The sequence below is a fragment of the Oreochromis aureus genome, unplaced genomic scaffold (assembly GCF_013358895.1).
Source record: "Oreochromis aureus strain Israel breed Guangdong unplaced genomic scaffold, ZZ_aureus HiC_scaffold_32, whole genome shotgun sequence".
NCBI lineage: Eukaryota > Metazoa > Chordata > Actinopteri > Cichliformes > Cichlidae > Oreochromis > Oreochromis aureus.
The window spans coordinates 440,340-464,615 of NW_024108868.1; the positions used below are offsets into that span (position 1 = coordinate 440,340).

Below are 24,276 nucleotides of genomic sequence, written 5' to 3' on the forward strand. Positions count from 1 at the left end.
GTGATCAGTGTCCCATATAAGTGAATTTCTCCCAAGCCCATTATAATCATGGAGAAGCACACTTTGCGACTGTTACCAGTACAGGGCTCTAAAGTGCGACCAATTTGGTTGCAAATGCGACCAAATTTTTCAGTGGTGCACCAAAAAAAAGTATTTGGTCGCAGACAAGTATCACATGTGGAGTTCCCCAAGGTTCCATCTTGGGACCCCTTCTGTTCAATATTTACATGCTCCCACTGGCACAGATTATAAAGAACAACAAAATAAACTATCATAGCTATGCAGATGACACACAAATATATATCGCAATGTCACCAGGAGACCGAGGCCCTGTACAGGCTCTTGGTAAATGCACTGAGGAAATTAATGACTGGTTGTGCCACAATTTTCTCCAGCTAAACAAAAACAAAACTGAGGTAATAGTCTTTGGTGCCAAAGAAAAACGATTACAGGTCACCAGAGAACTTCAATCTATACACCTAAAAACCATAAACCAGGCGAGAAATTTGGGTGTAGTGATGGATGCAGACCTAAACTTAGAAAAACACATTAAGACAATAACAAAGTCAGCTTACTATCACCTCAAGAATATTTCAAGGATAAAAGATCTGATGTCTCAACAGGACCTGGAAAAACTAGTCCATGCATTCATCTTTAGTAGGCTTGATTACTGTAACAGCATCTTTACAGGTCTACCTAAAAAATCAGTCCGACAACTACAGCTCATTCAGAACTTGTCACGGTCCTGGGTCGGTTCGACCCAGCATTTTGGGTTTCTTATGCTTTGGTTTGTTTTTCCTTTATGGATCATTTCTTATCCTCTGGTGATGCTGTTTTGATTGTAATTGTGTTCTGTTCCTTTGCCGATGAGTATTTCTGGTTTGGGTTTTGTTAGCTTGCCCTCATGTTTAGTTTAGGTGGCCTGTGTTTGGTCTTCTGTTTGTCCGTGATGTTATTGTGCTTGCTTATGAGTCTGCGTCTGTGTCTCTGTCTGTCGTGTGCTTCCTGTTTTATTCTGAAGGTCCCCGTCTCATGTGAGTGTGTTCAGTTTACGTTTCCCCTGTCTCGTCAGCTCTGATTTCTCCCAGGTGTGTTCCCCTCCTGTCTCTCATCCCTTGATTACTGCCATGTGTATATAAGCCCTGTGTTTCCTTTGTTCTCTGTCGCGTCGTTAACGTCTCTTCAACCCTCATGTTAACTGTGTGTTCTGTCTGCCAGCCTGCTTAGTTTATTTTCTATTTTCTCAGTTTAGGTTAGTTCTGTTCTGTTGCTATCCAGCAATAAAGCTGTGTGTTTTTGAGTCCACGTCTGCCCCCGAGTCCTGCATTTTGGGTCCTTTCTCCGTGCCTGCCTGCACACAGCCATGACAGAACTCTGCTGCTCGAGTCCTCACTAAGACCAAAAAAGTGGACCACATCAGTCCAGCTCTGAGGTCTTTACACTGGCTGCCTGTCCGTCAGAGGATAGACTTTAAAGTTCTGATGCTGGTCTATAAAGCTCTGAATGGTTTAGGACTAAAATACATCAGTGACCTCCTGACCCAGTATGAACCTTCCAGATCTCTCAGGTCATCTGGATCCGGTCTTTTATCAGTTCCCAGAGTCAGAACCAGACACGGAGAAGCTGCATTCAGCTTTTATGCTCCTTATATCTGGAACAAACTCCCAGAGAGCCTCAGATCAGCTGAAGCACTCAGTTTATTTAAATCCAGGTTGAAGACTCACCTATTCTCAGCTGCATTTGAATAAAACACCAAATCCACACTTTTAAGCTTAAATTTCAAAATTTACATTTTAACTACTGATTTTATCTACTGTCCTGATTTTATCTACTGTTTTGATTTTATCTACTGTTTTGATTTTATCTACTGATTTGATTTTATCTACTGTTTTGATTTTTGATTTTATATACTGTTTGTTTGTTTGCTTGCTCGTCTTAATCAATTTTAAATCATGTTTTTTATCTGTTGTTTTCAATGTTTCTGTAAAGCACCTTGAATCACCCTGTTGTTGAATTGTGCTATATAAATAAACTTGCCTTGCCTTACCAGTGCGACCAACTGTTCGGGTAACAAAAAAAAAAAAATCTGCAACCTTCCGTGTGGTCAACAACAGACACACATTATGCCCCTATCGTGGACTAAACCAATCAGAGATAGTCAGGGGCGGGACCTCTCTGATTGGCCGTGGTCCAGTTGAAAGTGCAGTTGGAAGAGGGAGGTGAGTAGCTTGAATAAAGCGATATCGATTCATTAAATCCTGAATTGACTTTTAAATATAACTGCGTTTTGCCAGAAACGCCAGATTCTCAGATTAAAGCTCACAAAACTATTTCAACAACCACCAAACAACAAATGAGAGCAGGTACACGGATTCCACACAAAGACGTAAACACAGAGCAGACCCGACGCATCACAATCAGCTTTGTCTTTCTCGGCTTTCTCACCCAACGGCCTGTACACGGACACGCTGTCCGAGCTCAGCGATTCTGATGCGTCGGGTCCGCTCTGTGTTTACGTCTTTTTGCGCTGATTTTGAGCTGCAGGTTTTGTCTCTCTCCAACCAAAATTCGCCAAGCCAGCAGCAAAAGAAGCAACAAACTACGCTTCACATTTGATCAATGTCCTCATGAATTCGCTCTGAGTTTTGCTTCCACCACGATAAAAATCACACTTCATGCACAGCTCTCTCTCTCTCTCTCTCTGTACTTCAAGAACAGTTTCCCGTCTCAAATCTCTGTTTTCTGCATTATTCATTCACTTATTACTCACCAGTCTACCATTGTTTACAGCGCTGTCTTTTTCTTTTTTCACTTAAATGACCTCGGACAAGAAAGCCTAATTTCTGCTGTTCAATACTGAAGAAATGTAAACTTTTTAAAATTGTGCAAAATTACAGAATATTGCAGAATATTTTTAAGGTTATCTGCTATAAAAAGCCAGACCAGGAAAATCTCCTTCATGTTTTTCTGTGTTTTATTCTCAGTTACTTTGACACAAAGGCATCTGCTGTGATGTTCACAATTCTGATGAAGTCTCATGTGTATCAGTACTGATAAATGATCAGAATTATAATATTTCTGACTGTCTGAGGCTAAATTGAATCGAATCAGGACTTTGAGAACCGGAATCGAATGGATTATAGAAATCAGTGATGATACCCAGCCCTAGTGAGCAGCCTAGGCCCGACAGAAGTGGATGTAGCTGTGGGTAATAAGAAAAGATGAAAAGAACTATTGATAACTTTTTTGTTAAGTTAAGGACTGATCCGTCTGAAATTCATAGCCACTGCTCTGACACAGTGCCATCAATCTTTCAACACTGAAAAAGCACAGTGTATCCAGAAAACACATTATATGCTGCAATAAATGCACTGCCCAAGTGTCCCCTCTCCCCACTGCCTTTTAGCAGCATGCAACAGCAAACAGGTCGTCAGGCCAAGATGATGATTAAGTTTAACATTTTCTACAATATTGACAAAGCACTTTAAGCACAAGTTTGTTAGTTAATAATTTAGAAATTAATATTGTCTGTATGAACTGCAACTTCCCCCCCAAAGAAAGTGCACATGTAAAACTGCGGTGTTAAGCGATGCGGTTGAAAAATTTGAGTGCGCCTAACTTTTGTGCTGGTACGCCTAAATTTTTAAAGTTAGGCGCACCGGTCCGCCCATGTCAAAAAGTTAGTCTAGAGCCCTGTCAGTAAGAATATTTCATAGCACTTTAAATTTCAATCTTTCAGGCCTGGTTTAAAGAGCTGATTGTTAAATCATGAACTCACAAAATATCACCACCGGTGGATCACACCTCTCAGGTGTCTGTTTAGTGCAAATCTTGTGTAGTTAGTGTGTAGTGTAGTCAATAGTTTTGTTGTGTTTGTCAGAACAATGAGGTGACTGCTGAATGTTACAGGTGTTACAGGAGTGTTGTCAGGCCTGCAGGTATCAGGCTGTTGTTCTCCTTTATCTCATAGTAGACAGAAATAATTTTTTGGAGTGGCACAAATAATTTGTGTGGCATCAAATTTGATGCAGAACACCCGATTGTTCTGTGTTACGACTCGTCTAGGGCCAGGCAATAACATGAGTGAGGCACTCGGTAGCAAAATCAATGATGAGCAATCATAAAATTAATAAACTTTATTTAACCAGGTAATAAAAGAAAAAGTATTTAACGTACTAATAGGAAATAAAACTGCTAATGAAAATTCTCTACAATCCTGTTGTCAGTGTTGATCTTTAACAGCAGGGGGCGTAGCTTTGCCATCTTACAGCAGAAGCAGTGAGAGAGCTCAGAGTGCAGCAGGAAAATACAGGAAGTACAACAAAAGATGTATTGATGCGTGCTCAGTCATCAAGGTAAGTAAATCCCCAAAGTTTGATTCTGTTCATCCGGACGTAGCGTTTTTAGTGGGAGAAATGTTTCCACGTGGAACTGAACTCGCTTAGTCAACTTTCTTCTAATTTTTTTAGTAGTCTTCCTGCGACAGACTGTCGACCTGTCCAGGGTGTACCCCGCCTCTCGCCCTATGACAGCTGGGATAGGCTCCAGCACCCCCCGCGACCCTGAAAAGGATAAGCGGAAGCGAATTGTGAGGAATTGAGGTGTTATTTTTCTGCCATTTTTATTATTTCATTTTACTATTTCTAGTTTCATTATTTTGCTATTGCTATTGCATCATAATCATATAACAAGCATCTGCATTGACGCATTTATTAAGAGTGATATTGCATTTAGATGTTTAAACATATTGGCACCCAATTAAGTTTTTATTACAGGTGCAGTTATAACCACTTTAAACTGTTGAGTTGAATTTATAATCTTAAATGTTTATATGCAGACGGCATGGTGAAAGAAAAGGCCCCACGCAGAGTAACTCTGTGCCAAAATAAGACAGGAAGTTACATGTTTTTTGAAGTTACATGCTTTGCAGGAAGTGAAACCAAAACCAGAGTCTGAGTGAAAGTTATTCTGAGGAGCTAGTCGGCAGGTGAAATGGGGTGCAATTGTGGTTAGCACATAGACATACACGTAACCACACACACACACACACTTAGTTAGAGGGATCATTTATAGGGGAAAGTTTAAATTGTTTTGCTTGGGGTTGCTTTTAGACTATATCTGGAGGAGCGAACATATTGGCAACTTTTGAAACTGTTGGAACTTCTGTTATGAAAACGATTATAATCATTTATACATAATTGCATTTTGTGCTTATTAAAGAGCTGTCGCTCCTTGGTCAAGTGAGGGTCAAAAACTTTTGGTTGGCGTTATGACCAGCCAATCTACTGTGAGTTTGACTGGAGCTGTGGAAGGATCGCAACACACGCTTACAAGACATGTATATCAGGTTATTTTTATGATCTTTTATTTGTTTACATTCTTTGATTAAGTTTTAAGTAGTACCATTTATGTAAGACATTTATTCAATATATTACACATCAGTTTCAGTTGTGTATGTGCTGGCCTTTGTCTGGGGAGAAGGTGAGAGGTGAGACAAAGTGCACCTGTGGTGATGACATAACCACATACATACATACACATAGTAGTAGGCTCATTTTGTGGTAAAGAGTTCAGATTTAATTCTGCTATAACTGTAAGAGTGCCGGCGTACGCGACCGAGCTGTTTTAGGAAACCGATCGGCTGATTCCAGCGATAGCGACAGCGGTGTGGGGAAAACATCTGCATGGAGGCGAAGAGACGATGTTCTTTAATTGTGTCTGGAGTTGTCAAACAGAACATTTGTGGTTTTGTGATGACGCAATGAGGGGGCGCCACTAAATATACTCTGATGCATATAAAACTGTAGTTTGATGTTCGGAGGACGAGATTGTGGGGCTCTCTGCTTACAGAGTCAGCTCATTCTCCCACGCGTGTCTTTTCATTAAAAATCATCGTCTTTACCTTTTGGACCAGTGTGGTTACTTGCATTCCGCCTGTGTTTTCTTCCCAATATTTTTGAACCCAACAGAATGGATGGATGGAGTCTTCAGGAATACTTCTCCAGGCTTCTTGATGAATGATTCAAAGCTCAAACCACTTTTTATACTTCCTTTTTGCCTATCGATTCTGCTTATTTGTTTGATACAATCAGCTGATTTCAGTTTGTGTATAATAGGTGGAAATAAAGGCACAGTCTACAGTGTGGATATGAATATTTTATTTATATTTTATTACACAAAAGTTTTAAAGTGGAAACTGCACCCAGGAGAGAAACAACTGCATTGTGCTGCTAACACAACTTTGACTCTTTGGAAGATTCAGCACAGACAGCATACTAATGCTAAGCTACCCAATAACCCAGAGATAAATCTCAGTGAATGCTGACCCGAGCCAAGCAGGCGGACCCTGAAGTTCATGAGGTAGGAAAAGCAGTCATGAGCAGTCATAAAGTTAATAAACCTTCTTTAACCAGGTAATAAAAGAAAGAGTATTTATTGTGCTAATAGGAAATAAAACTGCACGAGAATGAAGATTTTTATACAGTCCTGTTGTCAGTGTTGATCTTGAACAGCAGGGGGTGTAGCTTTGCCATTTTATAGCAGTAGCAATGTGAGAGCTCAGAGTGCAGCAGGAAAATACAGGAAGTACAACAAAAGATGTTGTTCAGTGGGCTCATGATGTGAGAAATTTCACTGATCCTGTGTCACAATTACTGAGTGCAATACAGCCACATGTTGGATCAGCTGTGTCTGAAATGAGACAGAAATCAGTATATTTTCCTGGATTCTTTCCTTTGCAGATGGTTGTGGAATAAAAACACCACATATGTACCACAGGATTTGTGAGCCACAAGGACGGAGTCAAACACAGGGCTGATATAATCTGTCAGGAGGTTTAATAGGTCCCTCTGACCTCCTCCAGCCTGAAGTGATCATATCCCAACAAAGTAAAGGGTGGTCAAAGAGTATTTTTGTGTTATTGATGGTGAGAGGTGGTTTGAAATTTTCATATATCTGTGTAGATTTTTTCACCATCAGAAAGTCATAGATAAAAATTTGTCCCCCAAATTTTAAGAATTAATAAAAGTTGATTTGAGGTTTTATTTTGTAGAATACAAAATAAATAAAACAATAAAACTGATTTTTAATTTCCTGCAGTTGACTTTGATGAAAATGAAAGTAATGTAACCAAATTCAGGCCGAGCATTTAGTCTGTTTTTGTCAAACGTTACACAATCACAACATCTCAGGTTTATTAACCTTTCATACTGTTATCTCTCTCACTGACTTCCTGTGTCTGCTGTCAGCTCTTTTCTCACACTTTATGTATTTTAAGTTGTCAGCTGCATGATTGTGAGACAGCTTCATGTTCATTATTACAGTACTGTGCAAACATCTTAAGTCAATTCTTTTCTTTATACAAACACAGTATATGAGGAAAAAACAGTTTGTACAATTCTAATGTGCATGAAAGTTGATATTTGGTGATCAACTTTATTGATCAGCAAAGCCTGAACTCTCTTAGCCAGCATTCTTCTGATTTCTTCAGTAGTTTCCAGGAAAACTCCTCCAGGCGTGATGATGATTCAAAGCATAAACAACACTTTTTACTGTCTTTTGGTTTTTTCTCTGCCAATATATGGTGCTATAATTGCAGGAATTTTTTTGTAAGCGGCAGATAATTTGAAAGACTTTCAAAAATATCACCAAACATAAAAACATGTTTATGTGCAGATTGACACACATTCTGTCTGTTAGCCAAAGATACAGTTTAGTGAGAAGTAAAAAACTTAATGTGTGAAAACTTCAATGGCAGAGATGGAGGAAGATGTAAGAAAGTGAGGACTGGAGAGGATGAAGCATTATTTTCAAATTTAATTCACAGTCATGCTATTAAGAGTTTATACTGGACAGTAAAGGCAGGTTAAATAGAGTCGCTGCAGTAATGTGTCAGACATTTAAAACAAACATAATTAAACAAGATTTATACTATTTAAATCTAAATTCCAACAAAAATTTAGACTTGTCTGTTTGTTTCTATGTTTCTATTCTATTTCTTGGACTGCTTCCTCCTCGGCCTCCACTTCTTCATCTCTGGAAACATCCGTCTCATCGTTCTCCTTTTTGTCTGATTTCTGCTTTTTGATGACCTGGAGAGACGGGACACAATCCATGTTACTGTTCCTACACTTCTCAGCTACTACTCTGTTTCATACATGCTTTTATTCACTCTGATGTACCTTATAGTAGAAATGAAGGGCAATGTTCTCCAAAAGCAGAATCAGTGGCAGGAAAACACATCTCAGGATTGGAATGATTGAATCTGTGGAAAGAGATCAGTCATCATGAAACAAACATTGCTGGTTTTAAAAAACTTAAAACAAATTATGTGAAAAACCTCATAAATCATCCATGTTAACATGAACAGATTATGAAACAATGGGCTGCCAGTGAATTGCGTGTAGAAGTCACCCCACCCACCCACAACCTTACTACATCACACTTAGACACTCCATATACGCAGCGTTTAAGAGGCGTGACTCCATCTGACCAATATGGTGGCCACATTGCTTCAGACTGAACAGCAGCCACTAAAGAACTACCTACAGATAAGTTTGGAAATCTTTAGACAGTCAAACAATATTTTGTTATTTCAGCAGTTTAGTCACAGTTATAAGATCTAAATGGTCTTAAAGTCAGTTTCTGCTTGATTTTGAAAGATTCAACAAAAGTATTCATTGTGCTGTGAAGGAATTAACATTTTATATCAAGAATTTTCAGGGACTTAACAGGTGTGGGTGTTACAGCCCGTGGCCATAAGAAGTCTGTGTTAGCTGTTCCTGTGTGTTTATGTACTTTGATTTAAGAACCTTTGCAGGATATTTTCTCTGAGGAAGAGCAATGGGCTGCTGATTGGTTCATGGATCATGTGACTGGGTTTAAAGCCGCTCCAACAGCTGCCGAGAGAGGAGAGAGAGAGAGAAGCGAGCAAGTGTGAGAGTGATCAGATTGACAGCGGACTCAGACCCAGCCCTGGGTTCCAAACTTTTCATGTTCTCTGTGTATGTGTGAGCGTGCCCTCTTTGAGAGCCGCCAGATTTGTGTAAATAGGTTCAGTGCTTATGTCTGCATAGGCTGAAGCCGAAGGGGTGAGCCGCCTTTTGTTTCCCAACCTTTTTCTCCTGTTTCTGAGCTACGAAGCTAGGGGTAGCGATTGTCATTCATTATTTGTGCAGGTGATTATGAAGCAAAATTGGAGTTTAATCTATTATAACAACATGGCTTTGATAATGAAAGATGTACCTAAACAGATGACACCAGCATCACAATAATGTCCACAGTAGTTTCTCCCAAATCCTCTGTGCTGACTCAGTAATTTGAATGTAATGAAGAAACAAATAACAACATCTAAATACTTTCAACTACATCAACTGAGCATCCAAATGTAAGACATTAAGACAGAACAAACCCCAAAAAGAGAGCCTTTGTTGGCTGTTGTAAAAATCTGAGCACATCTCCCCTGATGGATAAGTTCTGTACCGAAACATTTTTTATCATGCCTTGTTGATATCAGCCTCCCTTTATGATAATGTCAGTCAGTTATGGCATCTCAAAGATGCTGTAACAGATCTCTTCAGGCCTTTTCATATGATATATTGATGTGGTTGTTGGACATTTTCTTGTTCAAGGTCAACTTTGACCTTGGACTCGAACAGTGAAGGTCAAGATCAAGTGCTTAGCTAACCTAAATACTCATGATCCCAAATGCCTAGTGTATTGGTGTGAGGTTTGAAGACATACAAAAATTGTAGGTAATATTAAGTTTTTACTGATTTTCACTCTTGGGAAGCATTCATGTAACAAAGTGTTTTGCAGGTTACCTCTGTGGTGGCCATCTTGTTTTCCCAGTAAAGAGGAGGCCTGCCTCAATTGCAGCTCTTTTATAGGCCAGTCTGAATTGAGAAGGCGTGGTCTTTAGAGTATTTAAAGGGAGCAGGAAATGGATTGGGGGCCATTTTGAGAAGTTGCTGTCTGTATGTGCATGATATTGGCAAGAGACAATAAAGCAATTACTTCAGTTAAGACAGAGTGAAGTCTGATGTTTCCCCTCACTGCGCCTCTCTGCGTAACATTCACATTAGGTGTGACCTGATTTTTATAAAAATTAAATCAGCTTGAGCTGTCATTGGTATCTACCATCACATCACATCTTGTAAACTGTGGACGCTGACTGTGTAAATGACCTCATTAATATTTTGTAAAGTAGTTTGTTAACTTATGAGTGGCTATTATATTGTTGGAGCGGATGATTTTATTTTGAAAGTCACAGAGCGACAAGATGCCGTAAATTAAGTGGCATAAATTATATAGCAGAAGCGCGAGTTTTAATGCACAGAGAGAAGGTGTGCTCAATAGTTAATGGACGAGAATATGAGAAAACAGCTATTAAGGTGCAATCCTGAGTTGTAAGCAGTTCCTTAGCACCTGGTTGATGAGGGAACAAGGTTTGTAACAAAGTTTGTCCTGTGGATATGTACTTTGTTGTTTTACGGAGCATATAGCTGCTGACCGCTACTAAGCATAAAGGCTAAGTTTTCACCCACTAGAGGGTGCTAACATATGTCGTCAGGTTTAGGCAGCGATGCAACAATTTCACTGTTATATGCAAATTTGTTTCACTGTTATATGCTATGTAGGTTAAAGATAATTACTTTGTGATTAATGAATAACTCAAAAGGTTAAAGGAAACACACTGTTTGATTTACTAATAGTCTTTTATTCTGTATGTTGTAGCTCTTACGGTGTGTTCACATACACGGCTGTTTAATAAAAGGATTGTGAACCATCAGTTTGAGAGACCATCTTTTCAACCGGGGATGCTACAGACTGCTAACAAATAGAGAAACAATTACAAACTCCTTCCCTTTGGGGGAGAATAAAGTATGAATACACAGACAGTGATAGGGAATGAGATGCAGGCTTCTATAGAGGAAAATAAACAAATATTAACACAAAAGAGGAAAAGAACCGGAAGTGAAGCTAAAAAGCAACACTGTATACATTATAATAATTAACATACATATTTCTGTCCTGATTATAGCTGCATGGACCATTTTGTTACTGAATACTGTGTATGAGATGAAAAGCATCTCACCTAAACAGACGAAACCAGCATCCTCATCATGTCTACAGTCGTGTGAACCAAATCCTCCATGTCGACACTCAGTTAGAGAACTTTCACTTCCTGAACAGGCCACATCATCAAGCCAGATTTGTCCTCTTCCTTCACCAAAATGAGCGGACTTAGTGGCATTCAGAGTAGTGATGCGCGAATCATGAACGAATCGTTCAATACTCGAGAATCACTTTACTGACTCGTGAATCATGATTCACAAGCGCAACTGACTCACTGACTCATCCCTGTTGCTGTTAGCAAACTAATTTCATTAGTAGAAATATATCTAGCTTATAATTCAAATTGTGAAGAAAAACACAACATCCAGTATCTTAACAAAACATTTCTGCTCTGAACTGGAAGAAAAACCCTGAGTAGAAGCTCACATCAAGACAATAGCTCCTCGGTTCACAGTAGCATCGCTCTGCTAACATGCTAACAGCACATTTGAGCTACTCACCCCTCCTTTCCTGCGCTGAATCGTAGGGGAAACAAATCACTCATGACTCACTAACCCCTCCCTCCTGTGCTGAATCATAGAGCTAGCGAATCACTCATGACTCGCTCACCCCTTCCCTCCTGTGCTGAATCATAGAGCTAGCGAATCACTCATGACTCGCTCACCCCCTCCCTCCTGTGCTGAATCATAGAGCGAGCGAATCACTCATGACTCGCTAACCCCTCCCTCCTGTGCTGAATCATAGAGCGAGCGAATCACTCATGACTCGCTCACCCCTCCCTCCTGTGCTGAATCATAGAGCGAACGAATCACTCACTCACTCACCCCTCCCTCCTGGCTCGCAGCTACTTCTTCTTCTTCTTGGTTGGCAACCAATGTTACAGGCACTACCGCCCCCCTGGCTCACAGCTCAGTGGACATTTAGATGAGAAAATATATATTTGACACATGTAAGGAAAATACTAATAAAATAAAAATAAACAAAAGAAATGTTCCTTTAGAAATTCTTTTGCTCTTTTTTGCTATATAAAATAGTTGTTTTCTTTAAGAATCACTCATCTTAGCAGTAGGATATACATTAAAAGAGAAACAAATTAAGTTTGAGTGAAAATGTACATTTTTTTTGCACTCTCTGGTCAACTGACTCAGTGACTCAAATGACTCAAAAACCCGATTCACTTTGGTGAGTGACTCATTAAAACTCGATTCAGTAAAAAGAATCAAATTTACCATCACTAATTCAGAGCTGTTCCACAGTCTAACTGTCTGCAGACCACCTCAGCATCATTTAAGTCCCAGCCATCATCACAGACTGTTCCCCATCTGTTGTTGTGCTAGATTTCAACTGTTCCGGAGCAACGAGCTGACCCAGACTCATCTGGATTAACTAATCTTATCTGAGCATCTAACAAAAGAGAGAGCAGATTAAACTGTGTGTTTTTAAAAAAATATTTTTTATTTATTTATTTTAAGTCAAAGAAGCATTAATGGTGTAAATGGTATCATTATATGAGCTAAAACTTAGAAACATATGTGTGGAGTATCAGGATGACAAAGCAAATCTAATAAATATTTGAGAAAGGAAATTAAATAACTTGAAATAAAACAATCATTTTTTTTAAATTCTGAATTCAAATTTTTAAAAATTGTTTTTATTGAGTTTTCAATTTCTTCTGTAAATCGTTTGCATTCATTTTATTTATTCATGCTTTCATAGTTCAGTTAGAAATACTAGTTTTACTTTAAAATTTGTTTCCCAAAATATCAAATAATCAGTTATTCTTTCATTTAAACTTTGTTGATGTTAAAAAACTCATGTGTAATTGTTTTAAGAATGGTTAATATTGTCATACAATTAATTACTAATTATTACATTAATTATTAATTTATTTCCATGTCTTTTCAGGTTCTCTATATTTACAAAGTGCATGAAAAGTTGTGGAAAGTACAGCAAAACAGAGTGTGGAGGTGTAAAGTGTCTGTAATTGATAACTGTGTGGTACAAACATTAAGGTGCACAGATTTAGTCAGCAATATGAGAGAAGATACTCAGGGTATTGTCCCAAACTAATTTAAATTTGAGCTGCACCTATTTTTACTTTTATTAAATATTGTCTGGACATTATGTTCATTCAGATGTAACGAGCTGTGCTTGAATGTAGGTGTTTATATTCAGTTGTGACAATGTCCTGAAGTATTTTTCTCAATGACACAAACACATGTTTGTATTAAACGTGTGCTAACTTGATAGTAGAGACCTGATTTTAAAACTTTTCTTTCCAGTTCTTGTAGTGAAAACTTCAATAAACACACAACATACAAATACATATATTAGACAAAGACCTGAAAATCTAAATGTGTCATTATTATCTGCCACTTTTCCAAGAGTGGGTGGAAACTATTTCATTATGTTTTATTGTGAACCAGAATTATCTACTGCACTTGGATTAAAAAATAAAATCACAACAAGTGTCCAAACATCTTCACCTGTGTAGCACTGGCTGGACTGGATCTTCAGGCTGACTCTAAGTTTAGGTTACTCCTGGTTTAATGATTTTTATTTTTTTTCTGTTTTGCTTGTGTGGGCCATTAAAAGACAGTTGGTACAGAGCACATTCATTTTTATAACAAACCATCTGAAGTTGCAAATAATTGTAAGTTTTGTGATCAAAAAATCAGAAAGGGGGACAACTGGTGTCTTCGTTTTGGTCTGTTCATTAACCCTCTGGGGTCCAGGGTATAATTGGCCGTTTTTGACTACTTTTGATTTTACCTCTATATTTCATTGTTTATTTTGCTTTGTTTGGTATCAGCACAACCTCAAATATCTGAAATTTGAGTTATTTTTTTCATTTTGACATACTATATTAGCACAATTGATCCAGTATTTTTTACTGTAAAAACCACAATGTTTGTGGTTTTTACAGTAATTCTTACATATACTTACATGTAAGAAAGAATTCTTACATATACTTTCATTTCTTTATGTGTCAGAAACTGGTAGAGACTAACAATGGAGCAGAAGTAAAAGTGGCGCAGAAATTTAACCAGTAATACCGTTGCAGTTTTTTTATTTTGTCATCTCTTTTCACCTCCCATCATATAAACCTAGCAGCTTCTCAGGAGCTGTCACGAAGACACAATCAGCACCGGGGCATGAGGGATATTTCTCGCTGTTAATCCCTGTTTCCTTCACGTAAATCTCCGCACTTCGGTCCCGGCTGGTAGAATTTATTCACTTTGAAGAAGTCATATGTTCTGACAGGTCAAACTTTCACAGTGGCTTGCTACTCAAACTTTACATAAGCTCCTCGAATAAGCTCCTGAGCGGTTTGTATACTTGCACATAATCACGAGTACTTACTCATTTGTGCTCTGCTGCGCATGCTCGTCTGAAAAAATAACCATTACTCATCCACACATAAGTAAATGCAAATGGCTACTTAGCTGTTATCTATGCACTAGCATGCGGGCTAAATTTATTCTCTCTCACGAACATCTACCGATGATTATGTTGATGCATGCTCACGCACTAACCTCCATGCAAGACTTTAACGTGGACGGGGTCTGAGAAGGGTCCGTCCCCAACGGAGGTGAAGGCGAGGACCTGGATGGTGTAGGTCTCTGAAGTTACCAGGTTCGGAATGGTAGTGAGCACGCTATCCTGGACGTTATGAATCTGCCACTCGTTTATAGGCCGGGACGGATCCATGGTGTAGTACACACGATAGCCTTTCACCTACAAAACATAGCAAAAGGAAAGCCACCCAGTGAATAGTGTGGCCGAGTTTGTTTTGAATGGGACTGGATTTTAAGGTCATCGGGGACTGGGATGCATTACGTCAGCGGTCCCCAACCTTTTTTGCCTCATGGACCGGTTTATGCCCGACAATATTTTCACGGACCGGCCTTTAAGGTGTCGCGGATAAATACAACAAAATAAAACTAGTATCGGTACCGAAAAAAAGAAGATTTATTCATAACACACGTTAAAAGACCCAGGAAAACCGAGTTAACGATAAAAACGATAACAAAATAACGCTGAAAACCGATAAAAACCCTGAAAACCATACATTTCACACCTAAGCCTCAACTCTCGCGGCACGGTACCAAACAACTCACGGACGGGTACCGGTCCGAGGCCCGGGTGTTGGGGACCGCTGCATTACATGACTTTCACCTAATCCCACTGTCCTACAACCGGGGTAATCCATAATGCCATCTTTTAACAAAACAAGAATTTATGGCAGCCAAGTATGGAACGCCAGAACTGCCATAATGAATTAATTAAATACACCATTAAATAATTAATTAAATGTGTCAAAATATTTATTTAATTAATTATTTCCAATTTTAATTAATTATTGCCACATTTAATTAATTATTTAATAGTGTATTTAATTAATTCATTATGGCAGTTCTGGCGCCCACAGCCAAGGTCATCGTGTCTGAATTATTGTTTGACTTCAGGCCAAATGGTCCAACAAATTACAGAAGGTGCAGTTTTACATTTGGTCTTGATAAAGCTTCAATAAAATAAATAAATAATACTGTGGACGCCATCAGATTGTAGCATTTAAAATGTGATCACGATATTCCTCGTCTGTGGGATTAGTTTATGGGTAGTATAAAGTATAGCTCTCCTGTTATTACTCTTTAATATCCATAATCCTCATATGCACTCAGTTTCAGTCTTGTACTTTTATGGACCTGCGGTGCAGGTTGGTAGGCTTGAAAAAGGAAACAGGCCTCTGGAGGGGGCGCTCTCTACTTAGAGAGGACTGTCCAATTACCCTTTCCTTCTTTAGAGAGAAGAGCATAGCCAGGGAGACAAGAAATAAGATATAAATCTATCTATCTATCTATCTGCCTGCCCGCCCGCCCGCCCGTCCGTCCGTCCTCTCTGTTACAGTACACAAAGCAGAAAAAATGAAGGACTTTTTTCTGTTGAGTATCTGAGGTCTCGGTGCAGGCATTCACCGCCCCTTTGAGAACATTTTTCAGGTTGACAGCTGGAGAAGCATGCCAGCAGATAAAAGAAAATGTAAAAATGTGTGTTTTCCTCTACTGATAACAGATCAAACAGAGCTGTTCCAATCCTCATCTCACCTGTCCATTGGGCTCTTCCGGTTCTTCCCAGCGGACCATCACAGTGTTCTCAGAGATAATGTGAGCCTGGACGTTTCGCGGCGGGCTGACGGGGGCTTGCTCTCCCGTACGAGCCTCCACACGAGCGGACGGGGGCCCCTGGCCGATGGTATTATAGGCTGAAACTCTGATTTCGTACTCTGTGTTGGGGTAGAGGCCCCCGATGCTGTAGCGGGTGGTGGTGATGCTGTCCACTGTCTCATACTTGCTGTCGGGCCCTTTGGCTCGGTACTGAATGATGTAGTAGGAGACGGGGTCGGGGTTGCCAGAGTCCCATGTGATGGTCACACTGGTGGCTGTGGTCTCGGTGATGATGGGCGTGCCGGGAGGCTTTGGTAAAGCTGGGGATTAGAGTGGCAGCAGGTGATTTACACGTTTAAAAAAGAAAAATACTCTCTTGGTCTCAGCGTTGAAATTACATTTTATATTTAGTGGAAATACTTGATTCTTTTACAGTATAAATGTTGCTTTGTTTAACATAAATTACATTTGGATTCGACCTGCTAAACTGCTTTTCTTTAGTGGCACTTGCAGTGTCCAGTGACAGTAACATTTAACCTGAAATACACTGATTAATAAATTAAGGATGCTACGTTATACTATTTAAATTGCTGCACTTTCACTGACAAAGGATGCCAGAACCCTGCTGAGTACATATGAGAAGACAGCTGAACTTTTCTACTTTCTCAGGCTAAAATTAAAAACACTCTTAGGCGTCTAAAGGTTGCCGGGGCCCTTACTCTTCACTAAGACCTGAGCGCTGGCCTCAATGATACCCAGGCTACTCATTGCCACACAGGTGTAGTTTGCAGACTCGCGGACACCACTGAGCTCCAGCACGTTCCGTCCAATCGACATTTCATCCTCGGGAGTCAGGTCCTCATTACCCAGCATCCACTTGACATAAGGCATGGGTGAACCCACGGCCACGCAGGTGATGTTGATGCTCCCTCCTGGCATGATCTCATGGTTGGAAGGGAGGATGGAGAAACGAGGGGGCACGCGGCGCACTGGGAAAGGAGGAGAGTCGGGAGGGGAGAAAGGAAGTGGGACGGGGGTGGGGGAGAGGGGTTAAGGAAAGGGAAGGAGAAAAGTGGGGAAGGGAGTGAGAAGGAGAAAGGTGGAGAGAAAGAAGGAGGAGGGGCAAGGGAGTAAAGGGGGGAGAGAATGAGAAGAAAAAGAGCGAGGCAGAAAGCGAGATAGAGATTGAGAGAGAGAAAGAGAGAGAGGGCGAGAAAGATAAAAAAGAAAGAGAGAGAGAGAGAAGGAGAGGAGAGGTAACAGGAAGGGGGAGAATGAACTTCAGGGTTTTTACAGAGATGCATCGAGAGACTGAACTCATAGGTCACTTGCATGCCTGGGCGACTCAAGAGGGATAAAATGGTGGAGAAACACAAAGAAGAGAACGAAGAACTGTGAGGGGGGACAGAGAGAAGCAAGATAAGAGCAGAGACATGGGAGGGACAGATCGAAGGATAGAAAAGTTAAAGACAGAGAGACAAAGAAAAAGAGCGAGAGGGAGAGAGAGAGAGAGAGAGGCAGCTCTGCTTCTCTTCCAGACAATGAAACGCAATGTAGCAAAGGACAGCCACATTGTACAACAACATACTGTACAATACATAGGATTCAAAACTGATACAGTGTGTAGTCAAATGAATAGGAAATGTGGACAGGAGTGGATCAAGGGTTCTAAAAAGGTGTTGTGGCATTTACAAAGTGATCATCGGACACATTTAAGTAAAGAACACCAAGACAGCATGAGAGAACGAGGCAGAACGGAGAGAACGAGTGCGAGCAAAAAGAGATATGTGAGGTAGTATGTGCATGTTTATAAGTTAATAAACTTATGTACATGTGTCTGTCGCTCCTACACATCAGGGTGCAGACAGAATGCAGAAGAAGAAGAAGAAGAAGGAGAAGAGAAAAAGGGAGGGGGTGGGAAAGGAGGGGAAAAGACAGGGGAGAGAGGATTAGAAGAGGGTTCGTGGGGAAGGAGGGAAAATCCAGCAATAAATCTAATGCTATATGAAAGAAAATGTCAAATTAAATACTTGAATGAATACATAAATATTGATAAATTTGCTGCACAACCTCCACTCCTTAATGAGTAACATCATTACTGGGAATCTTCGTGGGCCACATCCCCCCTACTCAAAGCATCTAGAGACAATTGGATAGAAGTTAACATTTTTGCATGATTTCAAGAAATTAAAAAAAAAGTAAATAGTCGTGGTCATTTCACGAATAACAAAGTTCAAAGCAACTTGGAAAAACAAACCAAAGCAATAAAAAAAAAAATAAAAAAAAAATAAAACTTAAAAATATACCCAGAATTGGATACAGAAGTTAAGGACAAGAAAGAGACAAAGAGACAAAAACAGGTAGATCTGTTAGAAAACAGACATGATTGGGCAGGCATCTCTTCATCTGAGCATGCTGGAGAGACACGCACACAGACTGCATCCATGACAGCTCCATGCACAAGACAGAGCAGGTGCAATGCAGCAGGACCAAAACGTCAGTTTAAGCTACACGGGCATGTATCTGTTAACACAGCAAGAATAAATAAAAGATGTCAATGTAAGCATGGGCTAATTTGATAATGCTTTAAGTTTAAGGATGAAAGTAAAGACTCAAGATGACTGTTCGGTAATCTCCTACATCAAGCGGTGGAGTAGTTCTAAAAATACCGGTCGTGAACACAGACGACGACTGAAGAATCCACCGGGAGGCAAAGGTGAGTACTTTACAATAAAGCGAGCTCATAACAAGGGATAATCCTTTTCATGCTCACAGAGCCTCTAGCTTAAAGTTAATCGAGCCACGACGCATGATTCCCCACCATTTTCTATACAGTTTATGCGAGCCAGGAGCTTCGCTCTTTATTAGTGGAGCTATCATTAGTCCTGTTCTCTGCAGGGAGTCTGGAGGCTACGGGCAGGGGAGACCTGGGCACAGCCATAAGGATTACCGCTGAATCTCAACATCGCTATATAGCTGACATTTACTCAGCACCATCTTGTCTGTCTCAAGGACACAGCTTTCATTAACCACTGTAATAAGAGAGAATCATTAATACCCCTCTCAATATGGATATAATTAATTTCAAATGTCAGTCAATAGAGACGTATCACAGTGTTTGGTGGGGATGGAAACAGTCAAGCAAGGTAAGACGGGGGGTCACGTGACGTCAATGGCGGAGTAGCTGTGTTTCTCACCCGCTCCCGCAGCTTGGCATTTGTTTAGGCCTCTATATATGTCTTACTTGGTTAAAGTTTCTGTTTATTTCGACTTTTAAACTGCGTACGATGCCAAGCACCCAGAAGAAGCTCAACCTCGGGTCAAAACCGGGCAAATCCGGGAGAAAATCACCCTCCGCTCAGCGATCATGCTGCAGCGGTAATGGCGGAGCCCAGTCGTCCCCACTCCTCGCCAAATGGACGTCGATAAATTGGTGGAGAGGATATCGGGCGGAGGTGTTGAGGGCTGTGGAGACCTCCTTTGAGAAGAAGATTGACCCGGTTCTGAAAAGACTGGAAACATGCGCAGCTAACATCTCTGCATTGGATGTTAAAATGAAGGAGGCAGAGACACGCATATCAACGCAGGAAGATATTACAGCGGGATATGGCGCCAAGATTTCAAAGTGAAGCTTAAGCTGGAGGCCGCTTTGGATAAGATTGATGACTTGGAGAACAGGAGCCGACGGTTGTAACATACGTGTTATTGGGCTACCCGAAGGCAGTGAAGGTACCAACCCTGTGTCTTTTTTCAAAACGTGGTTACCGGAGTTGCTGGCTGTGAGTTTCAAGGGCGGTGCTGTTAAAATTGATCGCTGCCACCGGGTGCTTGCACGCCTCCCTACCAATGCCCAGCGGCCCCGCGCCGTCATTATAAAGCTCCACAACTTCCAGGATAAAGCACGGATCATGCAAGCGGCCAGGAAGAAGCAGCAGGCACGTGCAGAGGGGGGGGCTGGAGGGGCTTGAGCACCCGCCCCTTTCCTGATGGGTGCCCAAAGTGCCCTTTTCTTCAAGTCAAGTCGGCTTTATTGTCACTTCAACCATATACAGTTTGTACACAGTGAAGCGAAACAACGTTCCTCCAGGACCAAGGTGCTACATGCAACATAAATAAATTTACAACATAAATTAACAGAAAAACACTAAACTAGCTAACTAGAGACAGGACAGACTGACCTAACATAAATTACAACATAAATTAACAAAAAACAAAAACTAACTATCTAACTAAAACTAACTATCTAACTAGGTAGGTAGTGCAAAGGTAACAGTAAACATACTTGGTATGTAGGTAGTGTTGGACAGTAAACATAATAATATTGTGCAAAAAGAGCATTTACAGGTTGATGCTTTGAGGTAGTTGAGTTGAGCTGAGTGATAGAGTGTGTGTGTGTGTGTGTGTGTGTTTATCAGTCCAGTCCCTTTTTGTTGAGGAGACGGATGGCTTGTGGTAAAAAGCTGTTGCACAGTCGGGATGTGTGTGCCCGAATGCTTCGGTACCTTTTTCCAGATGGCAGGAGTGTGAAGAGTGTGTGAGAGGGGTGTGTGCAATCAGCCACAATGCTGGTGGCTTTGCGAATGCAGCGTATGTTGTAGATGTCCTTAATAGAGGGGAGAGAGACCCCGATGATCTTCTCTGCTGTTCCCACTATCCGCTGTAGGGTCTTGCGGTCCGATATGGCACAGTTCCCAAACCAGACAGTGATACAGCTGCTCAGGATGCTCTCGATAGTTCCTCTATAGAAGGTGGTCAGGATCGGTGGTGGAAGCTGCACCTTTCTCAGTCTTCTCAGAAAGAAGAGACGCTGTTGGGCTTTCTTGTGCAGGAAGCTGGTGTTGAGGGACCAGCCGAGGTCCTTCTCTTCTTGAGGCAACTTTTTTTTAAAAAAAAATATTTTTTTATTTTTTTAATGTGTGTGTGCGTGCGGAGTCCTGTCTGTGCCCCTCAACAATAATATTTAACTATTAATCACAGTTTTGCTAAATAAAAGAATCTGGCTTGCATCAGTCACATGATCACTATTAACCAATGATCGCCCTTGACGGCAGAACGCGCTGGGAACGAGCTCATAAAGAGCACGCGCATTTTTAGCGGTCCGGAGCTGTAGGAGAAACACAAATTAACTCAGAGACAGACTGATGCGACACAACCAGTAAGTAGGTGTACAGCGTACACTGTAGTGTATAGCACACAGGAGTATTAGCTTATTACGTACACGTTGGTAAGTTGTCTTGTTGCAACTGACGAACTGAAAAAAATGAGCGTGCTGTGTGTGCAACAGCGCGACAAACATTACCTGTCCTTTTATTAACTGCACAAGTAGTGCTGGTCATAGCTGCTGGCTAACTGGGTAAGGCTGTCATGGGTCTGTAGCTCTGTCCACCGTTTTAGGGAACATATTTAGTTTTAAAGCAAGTTACAGGGCTTTTCCTGCCTTTCTGTGGGGATTATATTTCACTAAAAACGATCTAATATACATGTCCACATAATTATGGATTATTATAATTATAATATTTAAAAAACATACACTGTATTTTAAAGAACATACATTAAGACACAGATTATAGTAGATATATATTTTAAAATGCTGATTTTATAGCAGTAAAATTATTGTATCTCTACAGTTAAAAAATGTAATAAGATTTCTGCCTGCACAGAGTGGATAGTGAAACAAATGGAATCATCATAAATACATTATTTCATATTTATTACTTTTTCCCCCTCATTGCTTTATTATTGTAGCTCTAGTAATAAATAATAAGGGAAGGATTCTGGATCAGCACCATGATGCCCATATTATATACAGTATTCTGAAGAAGGTCTAAAATGTCCCTGTGTGTGCGTGCATGTGTGTGTTTTATGTATATGGATTTTTTAAATTATTACTCATGATATAACATTGTCCAGACATGGCTGGTAAGGACATGAGGAGGAAACAGTAGGAGCAGTGTGAGGATACTAAAGGCAGTGGATCCCTCAGCAGCTGGATTACAAAGAGCACAGGTAACATTAACACATGTACCAGTTGTTGGAGAGGTATTCCTGTATAAAAATAATAATAAGCACAACTGGAATGTTTTGCTTCTATAACATTTTTCTGTCATCATTTTATTATAGAGTAAATGCAGCAGTTGTTAGGTGTGGATAATTAAATAATAGTTTATTGCAATAGCAAGTTGTGCCTTGTTCTCAGATAGACAGCAAGTGGAGAGTGATAGATGAAATGAGGGGATGGAAAGAAGAAGAGAAGCAGCGTGATTCACAGGCAGAGCCTAGTTTATTTCTCACACTTTTTTGTTGCCTTGTGGTTCCAAGCGCATTTTGTTATGTTCTTTGCATTTTGTTATTATCTCATGACACTTGTTTAATCAGCTACCATCTCTCCTATGAACATTTTAATGTCTACAGTCTCAGATCAGCACAGCCCTGCCCTCCAGCACTATCAGCAGCAGGAGCAGCAGCAACCCCTCAACAGCAACATTGTACCCATCAGGTAAAACATAAGCTACGTTTGCTTTGCCTTGTTGCCACATCACAACAGTGATGTAGTATGATGCGATCCCATATTAGATTCTTGATGAATGTGTGTTGTTGTTATTCAGCCTGGTTCAATGTGCCCCTTTTTAACTTTGAACACCCACCCCTTTAAACGTCTCTGCACGGCCCTGAGAAGCAGTCCTTACTTCATAACGGTATTCCCATTATGATATTCGAGGACTTCTCCACCGCTGTTCTGAAGAAACGCCAGGGATTCTACCACATCAAACAACGCCTCAGGGAGATGGGTATCCCCTTCGCCATGATGTACCCGGCTGTCCTTAGGATCAAGATCGATGGCCAGGAGAAATCCTTTAGAACCCCAGAAGCAGTTTCAGCTTACCTGGATAACGTACCTCAAGGGGCGGGACCGCGCTCATCCTCAGTGGCTCCAGCGGACTGTTGATCTGTGCTCCTATCCCATATGTGAGGCATTCGCCAATCACTCATCTCCTCCTTTCTTTTTACTTATTTTTTTTTGTTTCTGTTTATTATTGTTGTTTTTTTTTTTTGTTTTTCCGTTTGTTTTCTTTTTTTTTCTTTTCGGGTCTGCGCGGAGATAATACCTTTATACATATAGACTATTTTATTTAGCCATTTACAATCCGAATCCTTGTTTTAGCTGCGGGCGGGCAGCTATTTCACATTACTGATTGAGAAAAGACTCGTACTCTGGTCCGGCATCTTTCTACGTCCAAGTTGGAAAGTTTGCTTGCGCCCCCTGCTGGGTGTTGGAGACCTTTGTCTGACCTCCATACTCACTGGTTTCTTGACGGTTCTGTTTCCTGTAAATAGTTTTTTGTTAATTGTTAGCAAAGCAGGACGTTTGTTTTTCTATGTGTATTTTACTTGCCACTGGTGTTGTAGAGCAGTGTTTGGGAGCCCTACATATCAGCTATGCTTTGGTCACCTGAGGTTGGTTCCATGCTTCTTTCAAATATTGTATGATAAGTGATAATTCAGTGTTAAATGTTTGTTCCTGGAATGTAGGAGGTATACATAACCCTATTAAACGGAAAATAATATTGAGTTTTCTTAAGAGGGAGAATGTCCATGTTGCCTTGTTGCAAGAAACTCACCTGTCTCCTCAGGAGCATCTAAAACTGAAACGTGATTGGGTTAGTCAAGTTTTTAGTTCCTCCTTTACGAGTAAGAGCCGCGGTGCAGCCATTTTAATACATAAACACCTACCGCTGACAGTTGACCAAACAATTTGTGATAAGTCTGGTAGATATGTTTCCTTAAAGGGCACCCTAGGTGGTCAGGCAGTGTCATTTCTGAATATTTACTTTCCACCAGTACAGTCTAACGACTTTATTGCTCATACTTTCTCTTCCTTTTCTGACTGGATTTGTGATAATTCTGTGATAGCCGGTGATTTTAACTGTTATTTTTCTACAACTAAGGACAGATCCCCTCCCAAACAAATTCAAATGTCTACAAGGGCCAAAGCACTGTTAGATACTTGTAACGAACTTGATCTGGTTGATAC

General features: G+C 40.5%; 1 protein-coding gene across 3 annotated transcripts in view; it reads right to left on the reverse strand.

Annotated features, from left to right (window-relative positions):
- Positions 1 to 6,308: 6,308 nt before the first annotated feature.
- LOC120436883 (receptor-type tyrosine-protein phosphatase S-like) overlaps positions 6,309 to 24,276 on the reverse strand; it is a 135,384-nt gene continuing 117,416 nt past the window's right edge. For 2 of the 3 annotated variants that reach the window (XM_039607724.1, XM_039607723.1), the window contains exons 7-11: positions 16,964 to 17,233; positions 16,185 to 16,564; positions 14,613 to 14,814; positions 8,181 to 8,263; positions 6,309 to 8,090 (exon numbers count right to left, since the gene is read on the reverse strand). In XM_039607724.1, the coding sequence (XP_039463658.1) occupies positions 7,986 to 8,090; positions 8,181 to 8,263; positions 14,613 to 14,814; positions 16,185 to 16,564; positions 16,964 to 17,233 (1,040 nt within the window). In that variant the 3' untranslated portion in view covers positions 6,309 to 7,985. Of the gene's footprint in view, positions 8,091 to 8,180; positions 8,264 to 14,612; positions 14,815 to 16,184; positions 16,565 to 16,963; positions 17,234 to 18,075; positions 18,091 to 24,276 lie in introns of all 3 variants that reach the window. The other variant, XM_039607722.1, reaches the window with a different exon arrangement.